Genomic DNA, 21,430 nt, shown 5'->3' on the forward strand with positions numbered 1-21,430 from the left:
ACACTAATCCATCTCTAAACATGTTTCGACAGGATTTCCACATACTTGCACTTGAACTCAATACTCCCAGAATATAAAGTACTCTATCTTAGTCAACAAAAAACCCAACAGCACACCTCTGGGCAGTTATCAGACTGCAGTAAATATTTTATTACAAATAATTAAATCTTTCCATAATGTCTCAGACAATATCAAACACCATTTCATATTTCTAACAGAGAGCAGAATAGGCAGTCAGCACGAGAACTGAGAAAAGACAAGTGTTAAATTTCAAGCTTCCAATCACACCACCTGGTGACCAAAGCTTATGTGTCACTTTCTCACGTTATCCAACTGTATGTCTCACACACCTTGTTGTCTCAGTGGAGACAGAAGTTTCTAGTTCATGGGGTGCCTGTGTGGCTTAGTTAAGCATCTGCGTCCGGCTCAGGTCACGATCCCGGGGTCCTGGGATTGAGTTCCGCATGGGGCTCCCTGCTCCGTGGGAAGCCTGCTTCTCCCTCTCCCTCTCTCACTCCCCCTGCTTGTGTTCCCTCTCTCGCTGTGTCTCTCTCTGTCAAATGACTAAATAAAATCTTAAAAAAAAAAAAGTTTCTAGTTCATATTGTAAGTGCAGGAAGTTGAGAGAGATAAAACCCAGTGAAAACACATCAATCTCAATTCAACTCAGTTAACAACAACAACAACAACAAAGGTAAATTTAAATTAGTTGTTTTGAGAGGAGAGAGGGCAAGGAAGGTATGGGGTTAAGAGTCAAAACTATGACAAAGGCTGGTAGCTCTGGAAACCATCTGTCACATGATACCCTAAAATAAAGTGGCTTTTGTGGATTTTTTTTCTTTTTTGGTATTGTAAACATGTGCTGTTTAATAGTACCCGAATTTAATTTAAAACATTTTTCTCTTTGCAAACAAAACAAAATTTAAAGCCTTTAAGGCAAACATTTCCCTAAGGAAAAAAAAAGTCATTTGTTATAAAACTGTGAGGACACCCAAGCAAGCCCCCACTTAAGATTCGTCAGCATGAACTTGAGAGCTTTTGTCCACTGTTCCTCAGAGTTAAACTGCGTTTTGATCGAATAGGAGCCGCCACTTCCTCCTGTGTCTTCAATCTTGCCCTTCTCTACATCCATCCTGCAGGTGAACACAGCAGAGCTCATTAGCAACTGAGACCCGAGTTAAGTCCGTTCCGGCAAACGGGCAGGGACGTGATCATGGGACCATTCGTGTCATTTTACCTATTAAAGAACTCTTGGCCAGGAATGGTAGTGTATTTTGGATTTGCTTGAAAGCCAAACATCAAGAAGGCTGTCACAAGAGCCTCATTGTCATTGCCAAGTACAGGGACAGGACACACACCCAAACAAATGAGAAGCCTGGGGCAGAGGGCACGTGGGGGTTACAGTACTCCTGACTGTTTTCCTAGGCATCCCTGAACTCATGGGGAGAGAAGGGAGGCAGAAGAATAGAAATGCTTTATTTTGGGGTGACAGAAGCAGCTCGGCCTTACCCTCTTGAACTAAGGTCTCCTTCTATCACTGGGCTCCTACAAAATTTGACCAAAGGAAGCATTCCTGTCTATTTCCAAGGGCTTAAGGGGAAAAGCTTCCTGAAATCAGAGAGCCGATTTGAGCTCTGTGCTAGGAAAATCCCCCCCAAAGCACCGAAGAGAATATTCTTTCTCCTCAGGGACCAGGCGGTCACATTCGGTCCTGCTCGGAGCGTTGCATCTGTCTCTGCCCATCAGTGTCATATGATTTTGCAGCATTTTCTGCTTTCCCACCATTTACACTATGTTTTGCTTCCATTCTTACTGTCCCTTCAATTCTGCTCAATTTGGTCCTACTCCAGGTTCATTCAGCATTAGGGGGTACTGACCTGTAAGGAAGACAAAAACGGGTCTCGCCTTTCTCTACCTCTTCTTTGAACTGCTGCACACAGTCCAGGAAAGCCACCATGGCATGGTCAAACTTGTTGTCCCAGAAAAATCGCAACCCCCCGGAGCAATATAACGGCAGCTCCTGCCCAAGAAGAGAGAGAACCAGCTAAGGGGATGGCACGGAGACAGGCTACCAGAGACTGTTCCCAAGCCCAGCAACCTCTCGAGTCATGTTCTGTCTGTACTGCACTGGGAACAGCCAACTCGGGCCCATATGAGGCACCTAGTCTGCTTCAGCATCACTGGAAATGGATTAAACAATCTCGCAGTGATTCCTTTCCTACCCTAGCATACACCCCCTCCTCTGGTCTGCCCTTAGCCCTTTTCAACGGATTGTAAAAACCTACTTTGTGTCTCTAGGCCCCGAAGAGCTAATCCTGACCTAGACAAGGCACTCAACAAGACATGGGATCATGAGACACCTCGAAGAAAGAAACTAAGAAATGCTATTATCAAAAGTAAACCAGGGCGCCTGGGTGGCTCAGTCGTTAAGCGTCTGCCTTCGGCTCAGGTCATGATCCCAGGGTCCTGGGATCGAGTCCCACATCGGGCTCCCTGCTCTGCGGGAAGCCTGCTTCTCCCTCTCCCACTCCCCCTGCTTGTGTTCCTGCTCTCGCTATGTCTCTCTCTGTCAAATAAATAAATAAAATCTTTAAAAAAAAAAAAAGTAAACCATTCCGTCAGGAGGTACAAGGATTCTGCATTGCACTGAAAATGGGGCGTCCCGGAATACCTTAGATTTGTCTGTCAGAGACTCCAGATACGAATGGTTTCCATAGGGAACAAGTCGATACCTAAAATGGAGATGCACGTGGAGATGGATACAGGACTCCTGCTAAAGTGATTACTGGAATGTTATAACCCAGTGATTTTCAGGCTTCATCCTACCCAAGGACTACTTTTATTATTCCCACCCCTCTCTCTCATCTCTCCATAGACTCCGTGTTTAAAAGATGTTGTTTACCGAACAAACTACATTTATTATATAATCGTCTGGGGGCCTTTCATTGGTACGTGTAGGTTTTGTTTAGGCTGAAAAAAACAAAAGCTGAAAACAGCTTGAGGAACCACCAAGGTTCTAGAGACGCTGGGCTGGGGACCACAGCTCGGGTCGTGCAGTCCAAAGGCTGCTTGATGAGTAGAAAGAGTCCTTTCGTCAGGGGGAGAATCAGAAGAAGAGTCTCCACAGACAGAAAACTCTCAGTGTGTTGGGAGCAAGGGCTCCTGCCACTGCAGAGTACCAAGCTGGAGATAACAGATTATATCAAGGACACGCCACACCCCAAGAAAGGGGGGCATTTCTTACCTCTGAAATTTCAGACCCATCTTATTGGCCAGGGCATGGAGCAGCAACACCGTTTGACCCCAGGCAGCATTGATCTCATTCCATTCCACGGGAACACTGGGCAGGCGACCCAGTCGGAAGTTATTGATCGTGCCGAACTGTCCACTGTGCCTGGAGGAAGGCAGGAGGGTGGGGGGGAATACAGGGAGACCTTAACACTCAGCAATTTGAGACTTCCTGCTCGCACCTAAACCCTCACATAAATCTTTCTCCTCATCTCCACATTCATATACCTAAGCTCTACTTGGCACTTTATTTACTTATTTAAGTAAGCTCTATGCCCAACGTGGGGCTTGGACTCACGACCCCAGGATCAAGAGTCGCATGCTCTACCGACTAAGCCAGCCAGGTGCCCCTCTACTTGGCACTTTAAATACATGTCCAAACCCAAGTTGTCATCTCTCTCCTTGTGCTCAGATGCCAAAGTAGAAACGGGGACATCATTCTTGAATGCTCTCTCTCTGCTCCCTCCCCTCAAAAACCACCAAGCTCTCTTGATTGGACTTCCTAAATCTCTTCAATCTACTTTTTTCCAAGCGCAATCTGCTGCTCTATCTTTTCCTGCTTAGAGTCCTAGGACAAGTCTCCTTACCACTGGCACTGCCCTCCTCCCCCCAACACTTCCCATTCCGCAGGTGAAGGGATCATTCACAAACGCAAATGCTAATTATGTCAGCTCTCTGCCTAAAATGCTTTAGTGGTTTCCACTGCCCTTTGGATGAAGCCCAAATCCCTTCATGAGGCCTACGAGCTCCCTGGGGAACTGGTCACTCTCCAGTTTCATATCCTGTCACTCTCCCCTTTACACTCAATCTCCAGTCACAATAAGCTCCTTTCAGGTCTCTGGACTCATCACTCCCACGTTCCTCTGTTTCTTTGCACATGACGTTCCTCTACCAGGAACAACCCCCCCCTGCAGACTTCCACTTCATGTCTCAGCTTCAACATCAACCTCCCCTGAGGCAAACTTTCCATGTGGCCTTCCCAAACTGAGCCAAGTGCCTTTATGTGGCCCCAGAGCCCCCGAGGTTCACAGTTATCACATCGCATTACAACAGCCTATCACATACCCATCCCTTCCACGAGATTCTAAGCAACTAGAAGGTAGAACACATGTTGTGTGCTGTCCCTTCTGGTGCTTAACATGCTGCCTGCCATGTACAAGATGCTCAGCAATACTAGTTAAATGGACAAAACGTCGAATAAATACATCAGTGATCCTAGGGGCAGCACCCAGGCAGATGACAAGGTTTTCGTGGGACTGGAGGGCTCAGATCTTTTCCTTTCCTTGGGGGAGTGGATGTCACCAAGCTCTAGAATTCCAACCCCCAGAGGTGCCTATCCCATCACAGGGAACAAAAGCAGCCTGGACGGGGCGATCGTGTACAGTCTGATTTCGTGGGAGGCGGCCACCTCGGCCTAGTGGTCAGCAGCTAAGGTGCAGGTGTGCCGTGCTCCCCAGGCCCTCCTCACCCTCCAGCCCACATTACCAGATGTGGAAGGTCGCATTGAAGACATTAGTTTTCTTCAGCTTGTCCAGCTGCATCTGGGCATAACGCATCTGGTTTTCCACACTCTTAAGCTCATCGTCCAGCTCCAGCTGTTGTCGCTTAAATTCACTGTACTCCCTCTGATACCTGTGAGCAGCAAGGTGGCCATTGAAGGCTGTTGGTTTGGGGCTGAAATTTCTCTCTCACCACCCCTCATAACAATTTAGTCTGGTGGTTTTGGTGAGACCTAGTTACAGCATCCTTTCCATTTGGCACAGATCCCATTCAAGATTTTTTATTTATTTATTTACTTACTTACTTATTTATTTATTTATTTATTTAATTTATTTGCGAGAGAGAGAATGAGAGACAGAGAGCATGAGAGGGAGGAGGGTCAGAGGGAGAAGCAGACTCCCCGCTGAGCAGGGAGCCCGATGCAGGACTTGATCCTGGGACTCCAGGATCATGACCTGAGCCGAAGGCAGTCGCTTAACCAACTGAGCCACCCAAGCGCCCAGCACAGATCCCATTCAAAGGAACATACAGGCCCTAGCTGTTCTGTCTGCAGGGGACAGAAAGGTCTCAAATTCTAGCTGCCCATATGCAAAGGGCAGAGGAAAATAGGACTCTCCTAAACCAAGGCCATGCGCCTCTTGTATTTCTGATCTTTTACAAAGGTGAGGTGAGGGGGTTAAGAGTGGCTTCTTCTGTGAAATGACGGTAATTGAACTTCCAGAACTTCACTTCTGTGCATATAACTGTCCTCTATAGTTAGCATACACCATTTCCAAGGGAACTCATTCACGACTTCGAAAAAAGTAACTTTTTTCTCTGTCCATCACTTCCCCAACTTTAGTTAGTGTGGACACTGGATCTCCTCCTCTGGACAGAGGGCTCTCTCAGGTCAAGATCACCAGTGAGGGGCGCCTGGGTGGCTCAGTTGTTAAGCATCTGCCTTCGGCTCAGGTCATGATCCCAGGGTCCTGGGATCGAGACCCACATCAGGCTCCCTGCTCAGCGGGAAGCCTGCTTCTCCCTCTCCCACTCCCCCTGCTTGTGTTCCCTCTCTTACTGTGTCTCTCTGTCAAATAAATAAAATCTTAAAAAAAAAATTTAAAAAAGATCACCAGTGAAATTTTTGGGCTGGGAAGGAACGAATGTAGGCCAACATGTTCATCTTTCCAGAGGAGGATGCCAGGTTGGGTGGCTGACTTACAGTTCCCTACACGGCAGAAAGGAAACTAGAACCCTCGTTTCTCTGCTCTCTATTTAACCGACATGCTTTTTTCACTTAATTAGGTGGACCCCTCATACAGAACCCTCCCAACAGCCCTCAAGAAATAGGGCCTGGAAACAGTATGTGGGATCTGGAGCAGACAAGCTGCCAAATGACAGGTGACTGCAGCTTACAAACTACTCAGACACAGTCAGTGAGAAGCCACTTCTCCTCCTGGAGTGTCGAGGCCAGGAAGACAGAGGAACAGGGTGACCACTCACTGAGCTTCCTCCTGATCCAGTCTCTCAGCCTCAGCCTGGACCTTCTCGAGATTTTCCGCCACTATCTTGCGGTTCTTTTCCACATCTTCCAGCTCCTGGATCAGCCTCTCCTCCTCTAATGCCAGCTCCTTTAGCTCCCTCTGTAGCTGTTCACTGTCGTCCTCATTCATCTGCTCTAAGAGCTCTAAACAGCGTCTGCCAAGGACACAGGCAGAATATACTCACTGCAGGGAACCTGTTACGCTGTTTACCTGAGTGGAGCACAGCTCCCGGGGAAGAGCCAAGCAGTCTGAGAGCAGGCACAGCTCTCGGGTTCCGGGCACTAGTTCTAGAGGCACTCACTTGTAGTTCTGACACTCATTTTCAGTGACGTTGAGCTGAGTGTCCAGTTGGTCTAAAAGAGTGTCTGTGCATTCCTCACACAGCGGGTGATCCACATCGGTCTGGCCTGACATGATGTCAAAAAGGTCCCCAGTGACCTGGAAGTGTGGGGCGGGGGAGAGTCAGGGTAGGGCCTGCCCCAGGCGACCTGTCGGGCCACCCGCTCTAGCAGCCAGGCCCACCGCTGGACGCCGCAACACTGCCCACTTGCCTTCAGTCTTCGGCTGAGATTCTCCATGGTGCCGCCATCAGATGCCTCCCCGATCAGAGTGAAGCTGTTGGCACTTTCTGTAGACATCATCCTGCAGACAGCCCCCCGCCCACGGGCCACATGAGGGAGCAGAGAGGCCTCCTCCACCTACTGCAGGTTCAGTGGCAGAGACTCTCAAGCACCGGCTGAGGGGCCTCAAGGCGCATACCCACTCCTAGCCCGACTGACCTCCCAAGGGTACCTCTCTCCCAAGGGAAGGCCATGCTGGTCTTCCACAGGGGCACTCAGCACGAAGGTTGGCCTGGATGGACTAAGGAGGGAGAGGGGGCATCAAAAACTGACACGTGTGTGTGTCTACAGTAGAAAAGGAAGGAGAATCAGGAAAGACCATTTTTAAATATCACACCACTCGCCAGTAGCCTTCACATGCATCAACAACTAAGAACCTGAACGTCTAACAACATCTACTATTTTAAAGCTTTTCAAGAGCCCATCTCTTTTATTAGTCATTAACTCCCTCAGACTTTTCTTGATTCTTCATCAAGACAGCCACTGTCCCTTCCCACTGTGTGAATGGCTACAGGGAAAACCAATACTGGAAAGTGATGGGCCAGGTATAAGAGAATACATCTTTTCTGGAAGAGCCAAAAGGCTCGGTGATTTATCTCCATCACCTGGCTCCAGGTCTCAATTCTGGGTTTCATTAAAATTCTACTGGCCTTTGGCAAGGAACAGGGGGCTGGGGAGTGGTAGGCACCTGGCTGGGGGGATGAATCTGCGAGAGACACCATCCTGGCGAGTTTCAAGAAATGGCTCCTGGGAAGGAAATAAGAGGGCGTTATAATTCTGGCAGCTTAGAGGTGGAGTCCCAAACAGTCTCAGCAATATCTGGCTTTACCCTTGATGGACAACTGTAGGACTTGATAAACCACAGAGACTTAAGAAATAGGTGTTACCTAGCCAATCCCTGGATATGTGCACTAAGAAAGGACCCCTGGTACAGACAAACCCCAAGTCCCATGTGATTTTTTGTGGGAAACATCTCCTATGTTATACTCTATTGTAGTTAAATTTGTATTTTCTCAACACTTACCAGTTAGGGGTAGGGGAAAGAATGCCCTGAATCACGGCACAGGGAAAAAGCCAGATCAGATTGCAATGAAGTTTGCCATGGCATACAACAAAGTAGATAATTTATATGCTTTTGATATTTTGATATAATTTATATACGATCAAATTCTTATGACATCTACGTTTGACAAAGAAAATTATCACTGACATTATCACAGTTTAAAAATGACATGTTTGGGGCGCCTGCATGGCTCGGTCAGTTAAGCATCTGCCTTCGGCTCAGGTCAGGAGCTCAGGGTCCCAGGATCAAGCTCCGCATTGGGCTCCCTGCTCAGCAGAGAGTCTGCTTCTCCCTCTCCTTCTGCCCTCCCCGCCCCCACTTGTGCGCATGCACTCTCAAATAAAATCTTTAAATAAATAAACATGACATGTTCTCTAATACTGACAATCCTTTCTGGCTAGAGTAATTACACTCTAGTCCAAACCAAGCTACTTTTGAGAACGGAGAGGAGTGAATATTAATAATTAGCTAGGACAACGGATGTAAACTAGGCATGCCTTGGGATGACCTGGACACACAGATCATCTCGTCTCCCACCTATAATGGCTTGTAATTCTGCTTCAAATAAAAAGCCTCTCCCCACATTTTTTAATTATGCCTCATTCAGTCATCGTGTGACCTCAGCTGCACTTCAGGATCTCCCTGATGACCCACAGTGGCCCGATCATGTAGAACATCTCTTGTTAACCAGAGATCCCAAAGGTCTGGGGACTCCTGAAGCACCAAGTACCCTGCAGAAACCCAGTGTGCATTGCAGTGTTGCATACCTCTCCTGAGTTAGCCTCTTCCTCTTGGGTCTCTCCTGGTTTCACCTGGGCTGTGGCAAGTAATGGAGCTAAGGATAAGGAAAATATTAGAGTTAGGAAGAGTCTTCTTTTTTTTTTTTTTTAAAGATTTTATTTATTTATTTGAGACAGAGAGAATGAGAGACAGAGAGCATGAAAGGGAGGAGGGTCAGAGGGAGAAGCAGACTCCCCGCTGAGCAGGGAGCCCGATGCGGGACTCGATCCCGGGACTCCAGGATCATGACCTGAGCCGAAGGCAGTCGCTTAACCAACTGAGCCACCCAGGCGCCCCTAGAGTTAGGAAGAGTCTTAACAAAGCTGGAGTGTGGGCGCCTGGGTGGCTCAGTCAGTTAAGTGTCTGCCTTCGGCTCAGGTCATGATCCCAGGTTCCCGGGATCGAGTCCCGCGTCAGGCTCCCTGCTCAGCGGGGAGTCTGCTTCTCCCTCTGCCTCTGCCTGCCGCTCTGCCTACTTGTGCTCTCTCTGTCAAATAAATAAAACCTTAAAAAAAAAAAAAAAGCTGGAGTGTCTATGAAAGTATGGGAAAACAAAAAAAATCCTCATCACCACTCCCACCTCCACCTTTTTCTTAAAGTACCATTTGCACATAGATAAATCTTTTGTCTTCCTCCCCTTACCCCCATTAAATCAGATTAAGGAATTGTTAAATTTTTCCCACTGTAGTATCATGATTGTGGTTTTTTAAATTTAATTTTATTTATTTATTTGACAGAGAGAGAGACAGCAAGAGAGGGAACACAAGCAGGAGAAGTGAGAGAGGGAGAAGCAAGCTTCCTGCAGAGCAGGGAGCCCAATGTGGGGCTCAATCACAGGACTCTGGGATCATGACCTGAGTCAAAGGCAGATACTTAATGACTGAGCCACCAGGCGCCCCATGATTGTGTTTTTAAAAAGACACCTTATCTTTCAAAAAGACTTACCAAAACATTTACAGTATTTTTATGTTTGGGATTTGCTCCAAAATAATTCGGGGTGGGAGGGGAATAGATGGGGCTGTAGATGAAACATGATTTAAATATGCACTGATAATTGTCGAGGCTAGATGATGGGTATGTGAAGGTTCCTTATATACTCTGAAGTTTTCCATAACAAAAGTTAACATCCCCTTTCCTCCAGAATAACTTGGAAGGAACACGAGGGAACTTTCTGGGAAGATGAAACCTTTCTACATCCCAGTGATCTGAGTAACATGAGTGTATCCATTTTGTCAAAAATGTACAGCTAAGATTTGTACATTTAAAGGCATGACATTTTTAAAAAAGAATAAAAAACAGGGGCGCCTGGGTGCGGGAGTCCCGCATCGGGCTCCCTGCTCAGGTCATGATCCTGGAGTCCCGGGATCAAGTCCCACATCGGGCTCCCTGCTCGGCAGGGAGTCTGCTTCTCCCTCTGACCCTCCTCCCTCTCATGCTCTCTGTCTCTCATTCTCTCTGTCTCAAATAAATAAATAAAATCTTTAAAAAATATAAATAAATAAAAAATAAAAATAAAAAACAAAATAAATGAATGGGGATGGGAGGTGAGTGAAGATACAGAGAACACAAGAATGGCAGAATGTGGCTTATGGTTGAAGCTGGGTGATGGATATGAGGGAGCTCGTTATGCTATTCCCTTGACTATATGATTGAAATTTTCTGTAATAAAAGGTTAAAAACATATTAAAGAGTTAATTCCACTCAAAAAGAGAAGTTGGTAGCAATGATAATAGCTAACACTTGAGTACTATTTGCCCAGCATATCCCTAAGTACTTATGTTCTTCATCATATTTGATCGTTACAACTACCCTGAGGTTGTTTTACCTTTTACAGATAAAGAAACCAAGAAACCCGGGCTTAGAAAGTAAAGTAACATGGGCGCCTGGGTGGCTCAGTCGGTTAAGTGGCTGCCTTCGGCTCAGGTCGTGATCCCGGGGTCCTGGGATCAAGTCCCGCATCGGGCTCCCTGTTCTGCGGGGAGCCTGCTTCTCCCTCTCCCTCTGCCTACTTGTGTTCTCTCTCTATCTCTCTGTCAAATAAATAAATAAAATCTTAAAAAAAAAAAAAAAAAGAAAGTAAAGTAACTTGCAAAAAGCCGTTCAGCTAGTAAATGACACTTACGATTTAGGAGGCCAAGGCCTTATCCATTAGGCGACTGGGGCGACACTTACGATTTAAATCCAAGCAGGCTGACTCTGGACCCTAGAGCTTAAACTACCTATTCAGTCTTTTCTTTCTTTTGTCTCTAACTTCATCTCACTTCTTGGGATTTTTAGACTCTGTTCCTCCATTTACCTGCTGTTGGCCACTGGATAAGTCACTTAACCTCTCTGAACCTCAATCCCTCATCTGTAAAATGATGACTGTACTCTTCCATTGGGGTTGTTGCAGGGATAAATGATGTAATGCATGTAATGCACTTGCTATATGATAAGCCCTCATCAAATACTGTTTATTATTATATATACATATTCCTTTACTCTGAAACAGCAAGAGCAGAAAACTAAGGACCTTTCCTTAAAATAGGAAGTTCTCAGAAGCACAATGTCAGAACTCCTTCATGCTCCCCATGACTAAACAGGGAGCCTAGAGATGAAATGACTTTCCTAGGTTCACAGCAAGTTTGTGGCAGATTACAAAGATAGCCACCTTAAGACATACATCTCCCAAATTGCCCACTTTCCACGATCTTGACCACCCTCTTTCCAAGGGTCTCCCTGACCTGTGAGCTCCTGGATGGTGACACGATCCAGGATCTTGAAGCTCGTGTCCAGTTTCAGGGGCTGGCTGCAACGCTGGCACACGAAGCTCACCTGCATGGTGCTGCTGGAGGTTTTAGATCCCTCCATCCCTGGCGTGGTAGAGAAGAGGCGATGTTAGGTTGAATCAGAGCCCTTGAACCCTAGGTCCGGGGCTACCACCTGCCTTGCTGGTACAGTGAACGGGGCAAATCCTCCCCCACGCCGTTCCCTGTAGGAGCGGTCGGACACCAGGCGGACCCGTTTCCGGGGCAGCCCTGGCAAAGGCAGTTTACCAGCCCAGAGTCAGGGAGCGGCTTCGACAGGGGCTGTCAGGGTTCCCAGGTTCCCTTCTAAAGCCCCGGTTCAGCCCCCGACGCTCGTCACCTCGGGACCCGGAGCCCGCCACCCTGGTCCGGTCTACCGCGGGGGCACCGTGGCGTCGGGTCTGCCCCGGAGCGAGGCCTCCAGAGCTGCCATCGCCCAGTCTTCTGCTACTTCCCGGTCGGCCAGCAGAGGACTTCCGCCCGGACGGGACGTGACGTCATGACCGTCTCGCTGTCGCTCGGGAGGTCGGTCCCGGTCTACTCGCTTACGGGCCCCGCCGCGCCACCTAGAGGCTGAGCTGGGAAGCGCGGCAGGCATGGGCCGGTGGGCAATGGTAGCCAGGGGAGATGCAAGGACCGAGTTGGAAAAGAATGAGGAGCCTCACCTGATCTGTAATTCTGTGACTTTTCTTTAGATTTGTTACTTCTGAGCGGAACCACTTTAATTCTTCTTGCAGTATCAGTTTTAAAAGTTTCCTCTTGGGGGAGCTGGGCTTCTTTCAAATGCCCCTGAAAGAGTGGTAGACACACTTGGAGGGGAAGGTGAGGAGGTAAATTTTATCGTGTTTTATTGTGTATTTTCAAATTTCAGTTACAGGGCACCTGGGTGGCTCAGTCGTTTAAGCATCTGCCTTCGGCTCAGGTCGTGATCCCAGGGTCCTGGGATCCAGTCCCGCATCGGGCTCTCTGCTCAGCGGGGAGCCTGCTTCTCCCTCACACTCTCCCTCTGTGCTTTCTCTCGCGCGCTCTCAAATAAATAAATAAAATCTTTAAAAAAGATATAAAATTTCAGTTATTAATTAGGAAAAATCAAGCGCTTCAGATATCAAATATTCAGTTATTAAAATTATAAAACTAAAACATTTTTGTCTTGGTGCAGGAATAGACCACAATCAATGGACCATAATATAGTTCAAAAATAGACCAAGTTTACAGGGGATTTAGTATGTGGTAGAAGCTAGTATTTCAAATCAGTGGGGAAATGAGCTACTTAATAAGTGATGATTGGAGCCAAAGAGTCATGTAGATAGCAGGGAGCTAAATCTCTACCTCCCTGTTTATGCCAAAAGAGGCTCCAAGTTGGTCACAAATTTAAGCATCAAAAATACAATGGTTAGGGCGCCTGGGTGGCTCAGATGGTTAAGCGTCTGCCTTCGGCTCAGGTCATGATCCCAGGGTCCTGGGATCGAGTCCCGCATCGGGCTCCCTGCTCCTTGGGAGCCTGCTTCTCCCTCTGCCTCTCTCTCTGTCTCTCATGAATAAATAAATAAAATCTTAAAAAAAAAAAAAAAAAAAAAAAATACAATGGTTAGGGGCGCCTGGGTGGCTCAGTCGTTGGGCGTCTGCCTTCGGCTCAGGTCATGATCCCAGGGTCCTGGGATCGAGCCCCGCATCGGGCTCCCTGCTCTGCGGGAAGCCTGCTTCTCCCTCTCCCGCTCCCCCTGCTTGTGTTCCTGCTGTCGCTATCTCCGTCTCTGTCAAATAGATAAATAAAATCTTAAAAAAAAAAACAAAACCCCACAATGGTTAAAGGTACTAGCTGAAAGCATCAGTGAATATTTTTTATAATCTTGGAGTGGAGAAGGTCTAAGTATGACATGAAAATCAGAAACCAAAGAGGAAAATATGGAATTTTACTCCTTAGAAATTAAAGCTTTCTAAACCATCAATGACACTGTAAAAAAAAAACTTACAAAAGAAAAATGTAGAAAATAGTTGAAGCTCATAAGACAGGTTAGTTTCCTCAATATACAGAGCTCTATTCAATCAAAATACAGAGCTTTATTCAAAAAAACACCAAAAGACCAGTCATGAAATGGGCAAAAAATATGAAAAAGTGAGCCCGCAGAACAACAAATGATTGATAAAGAAATAGATGTTTCATTTCATTTGTAATTAAGTCAAAAGAAAGTAAATTCGAGTGCTGATTTATGAGATTGGTAAAGGCTAAACCAGTTGATAAAGTGATGATGAGCATTCATGAAATTCTAGAATGCCATTGGCTGGGAGTGTAAATTAGTATAATCTGTTCAGAGGTCAATTTGTAAATGTCTATTAAATTTTTAAGTATTCACATTCTTTGACTCATAAAATTTCTTTCTAGGAATTTTCCTAATAGATCTACAAGTACACAAATATATATGTACAAGAATGTTCACTGCTAAATGTCCTTCACTTATAGAGGATTGTTTAAATAAATTATGGTATTAATTCATTCAGCAGAATACTATGCAGCCATTAAAAAGAATAAAGTAAAATTGCCTTTTATTTGGTTAATTTGGCCACTTTGAGAATAGTCTGAAGAAGGGCAAAGGTGGAAATAGGGAGACCAGTGAAGAGGTTTTTCCATGAATTGAGACAAGAAGTGTCAATTGAAATAAAAATTATAAGCAGTATACATGGTATGATTTTATTTATATAAAAAATAACATGACATTTGATATGACATGTGTTATGTGGACAATGGGACAGAGACTTTTTCTTCTACTTAAGACAAGTTTGTACTGCTGGATTTTTTTCACAATAAGCTTACAATTCATTTACAACAAAATCAAACCTTTATAGGAAGATAATATAACAAATACAGGAAGTTAGGGGATGGTGTCATAAAGTTACCCATAATCTCACCACACTACAATTTTTATGTTTTCCATTAAGAAAATGTTTTTCCTGTGTACTTTAACCCAGTTGTATTTGTACTTATAATCTGTATGTAATTTTTGTATCCTTTTAAAATTTAATATTACATATTATTTTTTTCTTTTGCTACACAATTTTTGTAATTGTTATTCTCATGGCTGTATTATGTACATCAAATGAGTGACCTTAATGTATTTCTTCTTTGCTGGAAATTTCCATTGTTTCCAGTTTTGGTGATTACAATAATGCTGCAATGAAGAGCTGACTGCTTCCTGTGTTAGGGTCTCACAACTGGAATTACTGAATTAAAAGAGCATGGCTATTTCATGTCTGCTGACTAACATTAGCAATTTCTTTAGAAAATGGTTGCACATAATTATATTCTGCCTCCAGCAGTGTATGAGAGAGCCTGTTTCATGATGACCTGACCAGTATTAGATATCATATATCTGAGGAATAAGGGCCCCCCAAAATGGCACTTCCCTGTTATTTTCATTGGCATCATTGGTTACTTGTACATATTGGCTTACTGTAGTTTCTCTTTTTTGGAATTTTCTGTTTGCATCCTTTGCTCATTTATCTTCTAGGTTTTTTGGTTTTTTTTTTTAAGATTTCATTTATTTATTTGACAGAGAGACACAGCGAGAGAGGGAACACAAGCAGGGGGAGTGGGAGAGGGAGAAGCAGGCCCCCCTCTGAGCAGGAAGCCTGATGCGGGGCTTGATCCTAGGACACTGGGATCATGACCTGAGCCGAAGGCAGATGCCTAACGACTGAGTCATCCAGGCGCCCCGATCTCCTAGGTTCTTAATGTTTTTCTTAACATTTTTCATCAATTGGTGTAAATTCTATTTAATAAAGGTGTTTTCCAGGTGTGCAAAAGTTTTGCATTTTTACAAAGTCAAATCTGCTTTTTTTCTTGGTGACTTATGTTGCTTAGAAAGTTGTTTCCACAGAATAAATAAATATTATAATGAAATTAAAAATTTTTAAAGATTTTATTTACTTATTTGAGAGAGAGAGGGAGAGAGAGAGCACGAGCTGGAGCAGGGGGAGGAGCAGACGGAGAGGGACCAGCAGACTCCCCGCTGATCACGGAGCCTGACGTGGGGCTTGATCCCACAACCCTGAGATCGTGACTGGGGCCGAAATCAAGAGGTGGACACTTAACTGACTGAGCCACCCAGGTGCCCCTAAATTAAATTTAAAAAAAGAAAGTTGTTCCCACTTCCAGAAATACTGTTCCTATTATTTTAAATGTATGTGATCTTCCTATAACTGGTATTAGATGTATTATGTGGAACCAGATTGGTCTTCTCCCGGTATTGCTAACTAATTAGAGATTACACCCTTCTTCCTCTTGGATCTTTCAGCATGAGACCCCCCCCTCACCCTGGAGGAGGTGAGTGGAATCATCCCCAAAGAATTCTCATCTTGACCTGGTGTGGCCGGTTCATAGTCCCACATTTCTTCCTGCCTGGCTGCTGCTAACACCATCTCAGAAAGGCGTATAGATGTAACAAGCTTCTAAAGAGTAGAGCATATAGAGATTACAATTGAGGGTTTAGAGGTCTAGATTGCCTGGGTTCAAAAACCTATCTTTGTCATTCATACAAGTCTGTGCCTTGTTTCCTTATTTATAAAATGAGAATAATAGTATATGTCACATAGGGTAGTGTAATGATTAAATGAGCTAATAATATGAAGCACAAAGAGCAACGCCTGGCACATAGTAAATTCTGTGTGCCCCGCTGCTTGGAGGATAAATGACAATAAGCATGCAGAGTGTTTGAAGAATTGTCAATAATGGACAAAATACCCTAAGTCATCGATTCAACAGATATTTATTGAGGACCTACCATGTGCTAGTCACTCTTCTACGTCTGGGAGGATGCACTGGCGAACTATATGAATAGTTTATACTCTAGAGGAGAGAATTTGACAATAAACTAGTAAACAAATAAGATGATCAGATAATGGTAGGTATTAGGGGTTGAATTGTGCCCCCACAAAATATGTTGAAGTCCTGACCTCCAGTACCTGTGAATGTGGCCTTATTTGGAAATAGGGCCATTGCTGATGATCAAATCAATGAGGTCTTTAGGGTGGGCCCTAATCCAATTCCACAGGTATCCTTCTAAAAAGGGGCAATCTATGGGGCGCTTGGGTGGCTCAGTCGTTAAGCGTCTGCCTTCAGCTCAGGTCATGGTCCCAGGGTCCTAGGAGCGAACCCCGCATCAGGCTCCCTGCTTGGCGGAAAGCCTGCTTCTCCTTCTCCCACTCCCCCTGCTTGCATTCCCTCTCTTGCTGGGTCTCTCTCTGTCAAATAAATAAATAAAATCTTAAAAAAAACAAAAATAAATAAATAAAAAGGGGCAATCTGGATACAAAGATGCACGCGGACAGAGGGAAGACGCGTGAAGAGACACGGGGAGACGATTGTCTCCAAGCCAAGGGACACTTGAGGCTCCCGGGAGCCAGGAGATAGGCCTGGAGCAGGTTCTTTCCCAGCACCTTTAGAGGGAACACATCCTGCCGACACTTTGAGTTCAGACTTCTAGTCCCCAGAACTGTAAGAGAATTCCTTTCTCTCGTTCTAAGCTACCCAGTTTGTCATCAAACCAATATAACCAATGTAATAGGTATGATGAGGAAAATAAAAGAGGATGATCTGATAGAGAATAAGTAGGGGCAAGGGTAGGTGGAGTTACTTCACTGGGAGATTCAGGAGGCTCTCTGTCAGCTGGCAAACCATTGAGGGTGATAAGCAGGGAAAAGACATGATCTGGCTTATTATTTATTTATTTATTTTTAAAAGTTTTCATTTAAATTCCAGTTGGTTAACATACAGTGTAACATTAGTTTCAGGTGTACAATATAGTGATTCAACACTCCTATACATCACCCGACACTCATCACAACAAGTACATCCCTAATCCCCATCATCTATTTCACCCATCCCTTCACCCACCTCCCCTCTGGTAACCATCAGTTTGTTCTCTATAGTTAAGAGTCTGTTTCTTGGCTTGTCTTCCCCTCTCTCTTTTTTCCCCCTTTGCTTGTTTGTTTTGTTTCTTAAATTCCACATATCAGTGAAATGATACTTATCTAGTTGTGTTCCTGGGATGAGACGAATCCAGGGTCCTCCTACTCTGCTGCCATCTTCCTCCTGTCTTGTTGATCTGGCTTACTTTAAAAAAAAACAAACAAAAAACAACTGTTTACTGAATTATAAAATACAAATAGAAAAGCACAAAAATCCTAAATGTACAGCTCACAAATGAACACACCCATGTAACCAGGACCCAACTCCCTTCGCCCGTGTCCCCTTCCAGTCACTACTCACCCCAAGGGGAAACGATATCCTCAATTCTAACACCATAGATTAGTTTTGACTGTTTTGAACTTTGTGTAAATGGAATCATACAGTATGTACTCGTTTCTGGTTTCTTTTACTCAATATTATGTTTGTAGATGCATTTGTCTTGTGTGTAGTTTTAAGTCATTCATTTTCAATACTGTGCAGTATTCCACTGTGTGAATATATTAAAATTTAGTTATCTGTCCTACTGTTGAGAGACATTTGGGTAGTTTCTGGTTGGGGCTATTGTAAATAGCTTTGCTATGAACATTTTTAGTCATGTCTTTTGGTGAATATATTTATGCATTTCTGTTAGGTATATTCCTAGAGTTGGGAATATGACCCAGAAATACATATATATATTTATTTGTGTATTAAATATATATTTGCATGTATATATGTATACGTACATACATGTATGTACATCTATGTGTATATATACGGTTACATAATATTAAAATATTTTAAAATACATAAACTTGGGTGCCTGGGTGGCTCAGTCGGTTAAGCGACTGCCTTCGGTTCAGGTCATGATCCCAGGGTCCTGGGATCAAGCCCCACATTGGGCTCCCTTCTCCCTCTCCCCCCTTCTCCCTCTCCTCCCTGCTCGTGCTCTCTCTCAAAAAAAAATAAAAATAAAAAATCTTTTTAAAAACAACAAGTGAGGAGATGGAGAAAAGCATACTCATACAGGATGCATTATACAGGTAAAGCTAACAGGACCTGCTGATGAATTAGATGTGGGGAGCTGAGGGATAGAGAGGAATCAAGGTTGACAGTTCAATGTTTGGTTTGGAAAACTAAGTGGATAGTTGTCTGTTACTGAGATGGGGAAGAGCAGGAAAAAAACAGCTGTATGGAAGAATCAAGAATCCTGGTTTGGCCACATCAAGCTTGAGATGCCTATTTGCTACCCAAGTAGGAATGTCAAATAGACAATTGGAGCTCAGTGAAGATGTCAGGACTGGAGATACAAATTTAGAACCATTCAGCATACAGATGGTATTCATAGCTATGAACATGGGTAATACCTCTTAGGGAGAAAGTGTAAGTGGAGAAGACTTAAGGATGTAGGACTAAGCCCTGGAGCATGCCACCATTAAGAAGTGAGCAGTAGAGGAAGAGCCAGCAAAGGAAATAGGTCACCGGTGAGTTTGGAGGAATGTTGGAAGAACAGTTTGCCATATGTGTTTTTTTTTAAAGATTTTATTTATTTATTTGAGAGAGAGAGAGAGCACGAGTGGGGTGAAGGGCAGAGGGAGAAGCAGACTCCCCGCTGAGCAGGGAGCCTGACGTGGGGCTCGATCTCAGGAGTTCGGGATCATGCCTTGAGTCAAAGGCAGACGCCCAACTGACTGAGCCACCCAGGTGCCCCGCCATATATGTTTTTTAATAAAGATTTTATTTATTTATTTAACTGACAGAGAGAGAGAGACAGCTAGAGAAAGAACACAAGTAGGGGGAGTGGGAGAAGAAGAAACAGGCTTCCCGTCAAGCAGGGAGCCTGATGCGGGGCTCGATCCCAGGACCCTGGGATCATGACCTGAGCTGAAGGCAGGTGCTTAACCAACCGAGCCGCCCAGGCGCCCCCCGCCATATATGTTTTAAAAGGTGGAGTAGTTAGGGATGCCTGGGAGGCTCAGTCAGTTGAGTGTCCAACTCTTGATTCTGACCTCTGATTTTTTGGTCATGATCTCAGGGTTATGAGATCGAGCCCCATGTCGGGCTCCGCGTTCAGTGGTGAGTCGGCTTGAGATCGTCTCTCTCCCTCTCCCTCTGGCCCTCCCCTGCTCACGCACTCTCTAAATAAATAAATGAAATCTTTAAAAAAATTTTTTACAAGGTGGAGTGATTAATGTATACCACCAAGAAATTCAAGATGAAGAGGTGACTATCAGTATGGCAGTAATTGGTAAACTAACAAGAACTATCTCAATGAGAACATGGGGTGGGAGAGCCTGAGTGGAGTGGATTGGAATGAGTGGGAGATGAAGTAGAGTAAGAGACAATAATATCATTCAAGAAATCTTGGCATGGAGAAGAGCACAGAAATGGAGTGATAGCTACAGAGGAATCTGGGTCCATTTTTCTCAAGATGGGAGAAATTTGTCATGTTTGGAAATGATCCAGTAGAGAGGGATAAATGTAATATAGGGGAAAAATGGATAATCACAGGAGCACAGACCTAGAGAAAGTGAAGCGTATGGGACCCAATGCACAAAGAGTTGGTTTTTGATGGGAACAGGGATCTTTCCGTCAATGAAAGAGGAGGAAGGGCAGAAAGTACTTGCAGGCTGGCAAATTTGGTGGGGAGAGGAAGTTCTCATTTGCTTCTGTTTTCTCAATGAAGAATGACCCAAAATCATAAATTGGATGTGGTGGGGGAGGGATAGTCGAGGATTGGGGAAATGAGAAAGCGTAACACTCATTTGGAGTGTAGGAGAGTACACTTGTCAAGAGCATGTAGTAGGCTCTTCGACAGTGTTGTGCGCCCATTTGAGATTTGTGGACATGAATTTAAAGTGGTACCAGTCATCAGTAATCACATTTGATTCACAAGGACCAGAAATGGATAGAGTTTGTTAAATGTAGTGGCCCTCAACAACTGTTCACTGAATAAATAAATAAATGAGTGGAGTATTATATAAAACATTTGGATAGGGAATTAGGAAGGGAAATAAAGAACGAATGGGTATCTGTCTTCTTACAACTTACCTGAAGACAAAACACAATTATTTGAGAACAAAGCCATATTTCAACAAACACAAACATATTAAGTTTTCAACTTAAAGTTATTAATTCTGAAAGAAATGCAGAGTAATTTCTTTTTTTTTTTTTTAAAGATTTTATTTATTTGACAGAGAGAGACACAGCGAGAGAGGGAACACAAGCGGGGGGAGTGGGAGAGGGAGAAGCAGGCTTCCCGCCGAGCAGGGAGCCCGATGCGGGGCTCGATCCCAGGACCCTGGGATCATGACCTGAGCCGAAGGCAGACGCTTAACGACTTGAGCCACCCAGGTGCCCCAAAATGCAGGGTAATTTCATACTTAAGATAGCATGAAGTTAATTTGGGAAAGCATTCCTGAAGTTAAGTTCCAGATAAGAGTTCAAAAGTTACTAGGTACAAGTGTTATCAGAAAGCAGAGGTAAAAGAGAGAAAACTAGTAGACATTAATAAGCAAGATGGGTAGTATGGGCTATGTTGCATATAGTCTTGAAGAAACGGAAAAGGACCTGGAGTTTGGAAGCAGCAATGACAATAATTACATAGTTTAAGGACTAACCTCTTCATGCTAAGCACTAACAGCTTAATTGACAATGGCTTCGATTTATCTGGTCCCTGCCTGTGTCCACACACTAACTGTGTTAGTTCTTTTACATATGTATGATTTCCAATATTCACAAACACCCCACAGAATTACATATTATTTATTTATAATAAAATTCCTTCTCACAGATGAGGGAATTGAGACCCAGCATTTCAGTCATTTCCCCAAAATATCACAGTAAGGAGCTGAGGTAGGATTTGAACCGAGGTGTCTCTGATTCCAAAGGCCATAGTCAATGGCACTTCATTTAACTGTGCATTC

The 21,430-nt window shown here is 44.5% G+C and overlaps 1 protein-coding gene across 1 annotated transcript; it reads right to left on the reverse strand.

The window, feature by feature from the left end:
* Positions 1–117: 117 nt before the first annotated feature.
* On the reverse strand, positions 118–12,056 carry BECN1 (beclin 1). Its single transcript, XM_045888859.3, has 12 exons — positions 11,901–12,056; positions 11,498–11,626; positions 8,762–8,829; positions 7,620–7,678; positions 6,863–6,953; positions 6,613–6,749; positions 6,271–6,465; positions 4,774–4,920; positions 3,245–3,394; positions 2,672–2,732; positions 1,878–2,020; positions 118–1,133 (listed from the first exon to the last, which is right to left on the reverse strand). Exons 2-12 carry the CDS (start codon positions 11,622–11,624, stop codon positions 965–967), a joined length of 1,347 nt encoding a protein of 448 aa, XP_045744815.1. The 5' UTR covers positions 11,625–11,626; positions 11,901–12,056; the 3' UTR covers positions 118–964.
* Positions 12,057–21,430: the final 9,374 nt, after the last annotated feature.

Source organism: Mirounga angustirostris, unplaced genomic scaffold (assembly GCF_029215605.1).
Source record: "Mirounga angustirostris isolate CCGP_5_RB_7025 unplaced genomic scaffold, mMirAng1.0.hap1 SCAF_17, whole genome shotgun sequence".
NCBI classification, from domain to species: domain Eukaryota; kingdom Metazoa; phylum Chordata; class Mammalia; order Carnivora; family Phocidae; genus Mirounga; species Mirounga angustirostris.

Bases quoted from the DNA above. Each gene is read 5' to 3' on its own strand.
- BECN1 (XM_045888859.3), bottom strand. From the start codon at position 11,624: ATGGAGGGATCTAAAACCTCCAGCAGCACCATGCAGGTGAGCTTCGTG. The intron at 8,830-11,497 runs GTCAGGGAGACC...CCTTATCCTTAG, and splicing joins CACCATCCAGGAGCTCACAG to CTCCATTACTTGCCACAGCC. The intron at 4,921-6,270 runs GTGAGTGGTCAC...TGCTGCTCACAG, and splicing joins CTGGATCAGGAGGAAGCTCA to GTATCAGAGGGAGTACAGTG.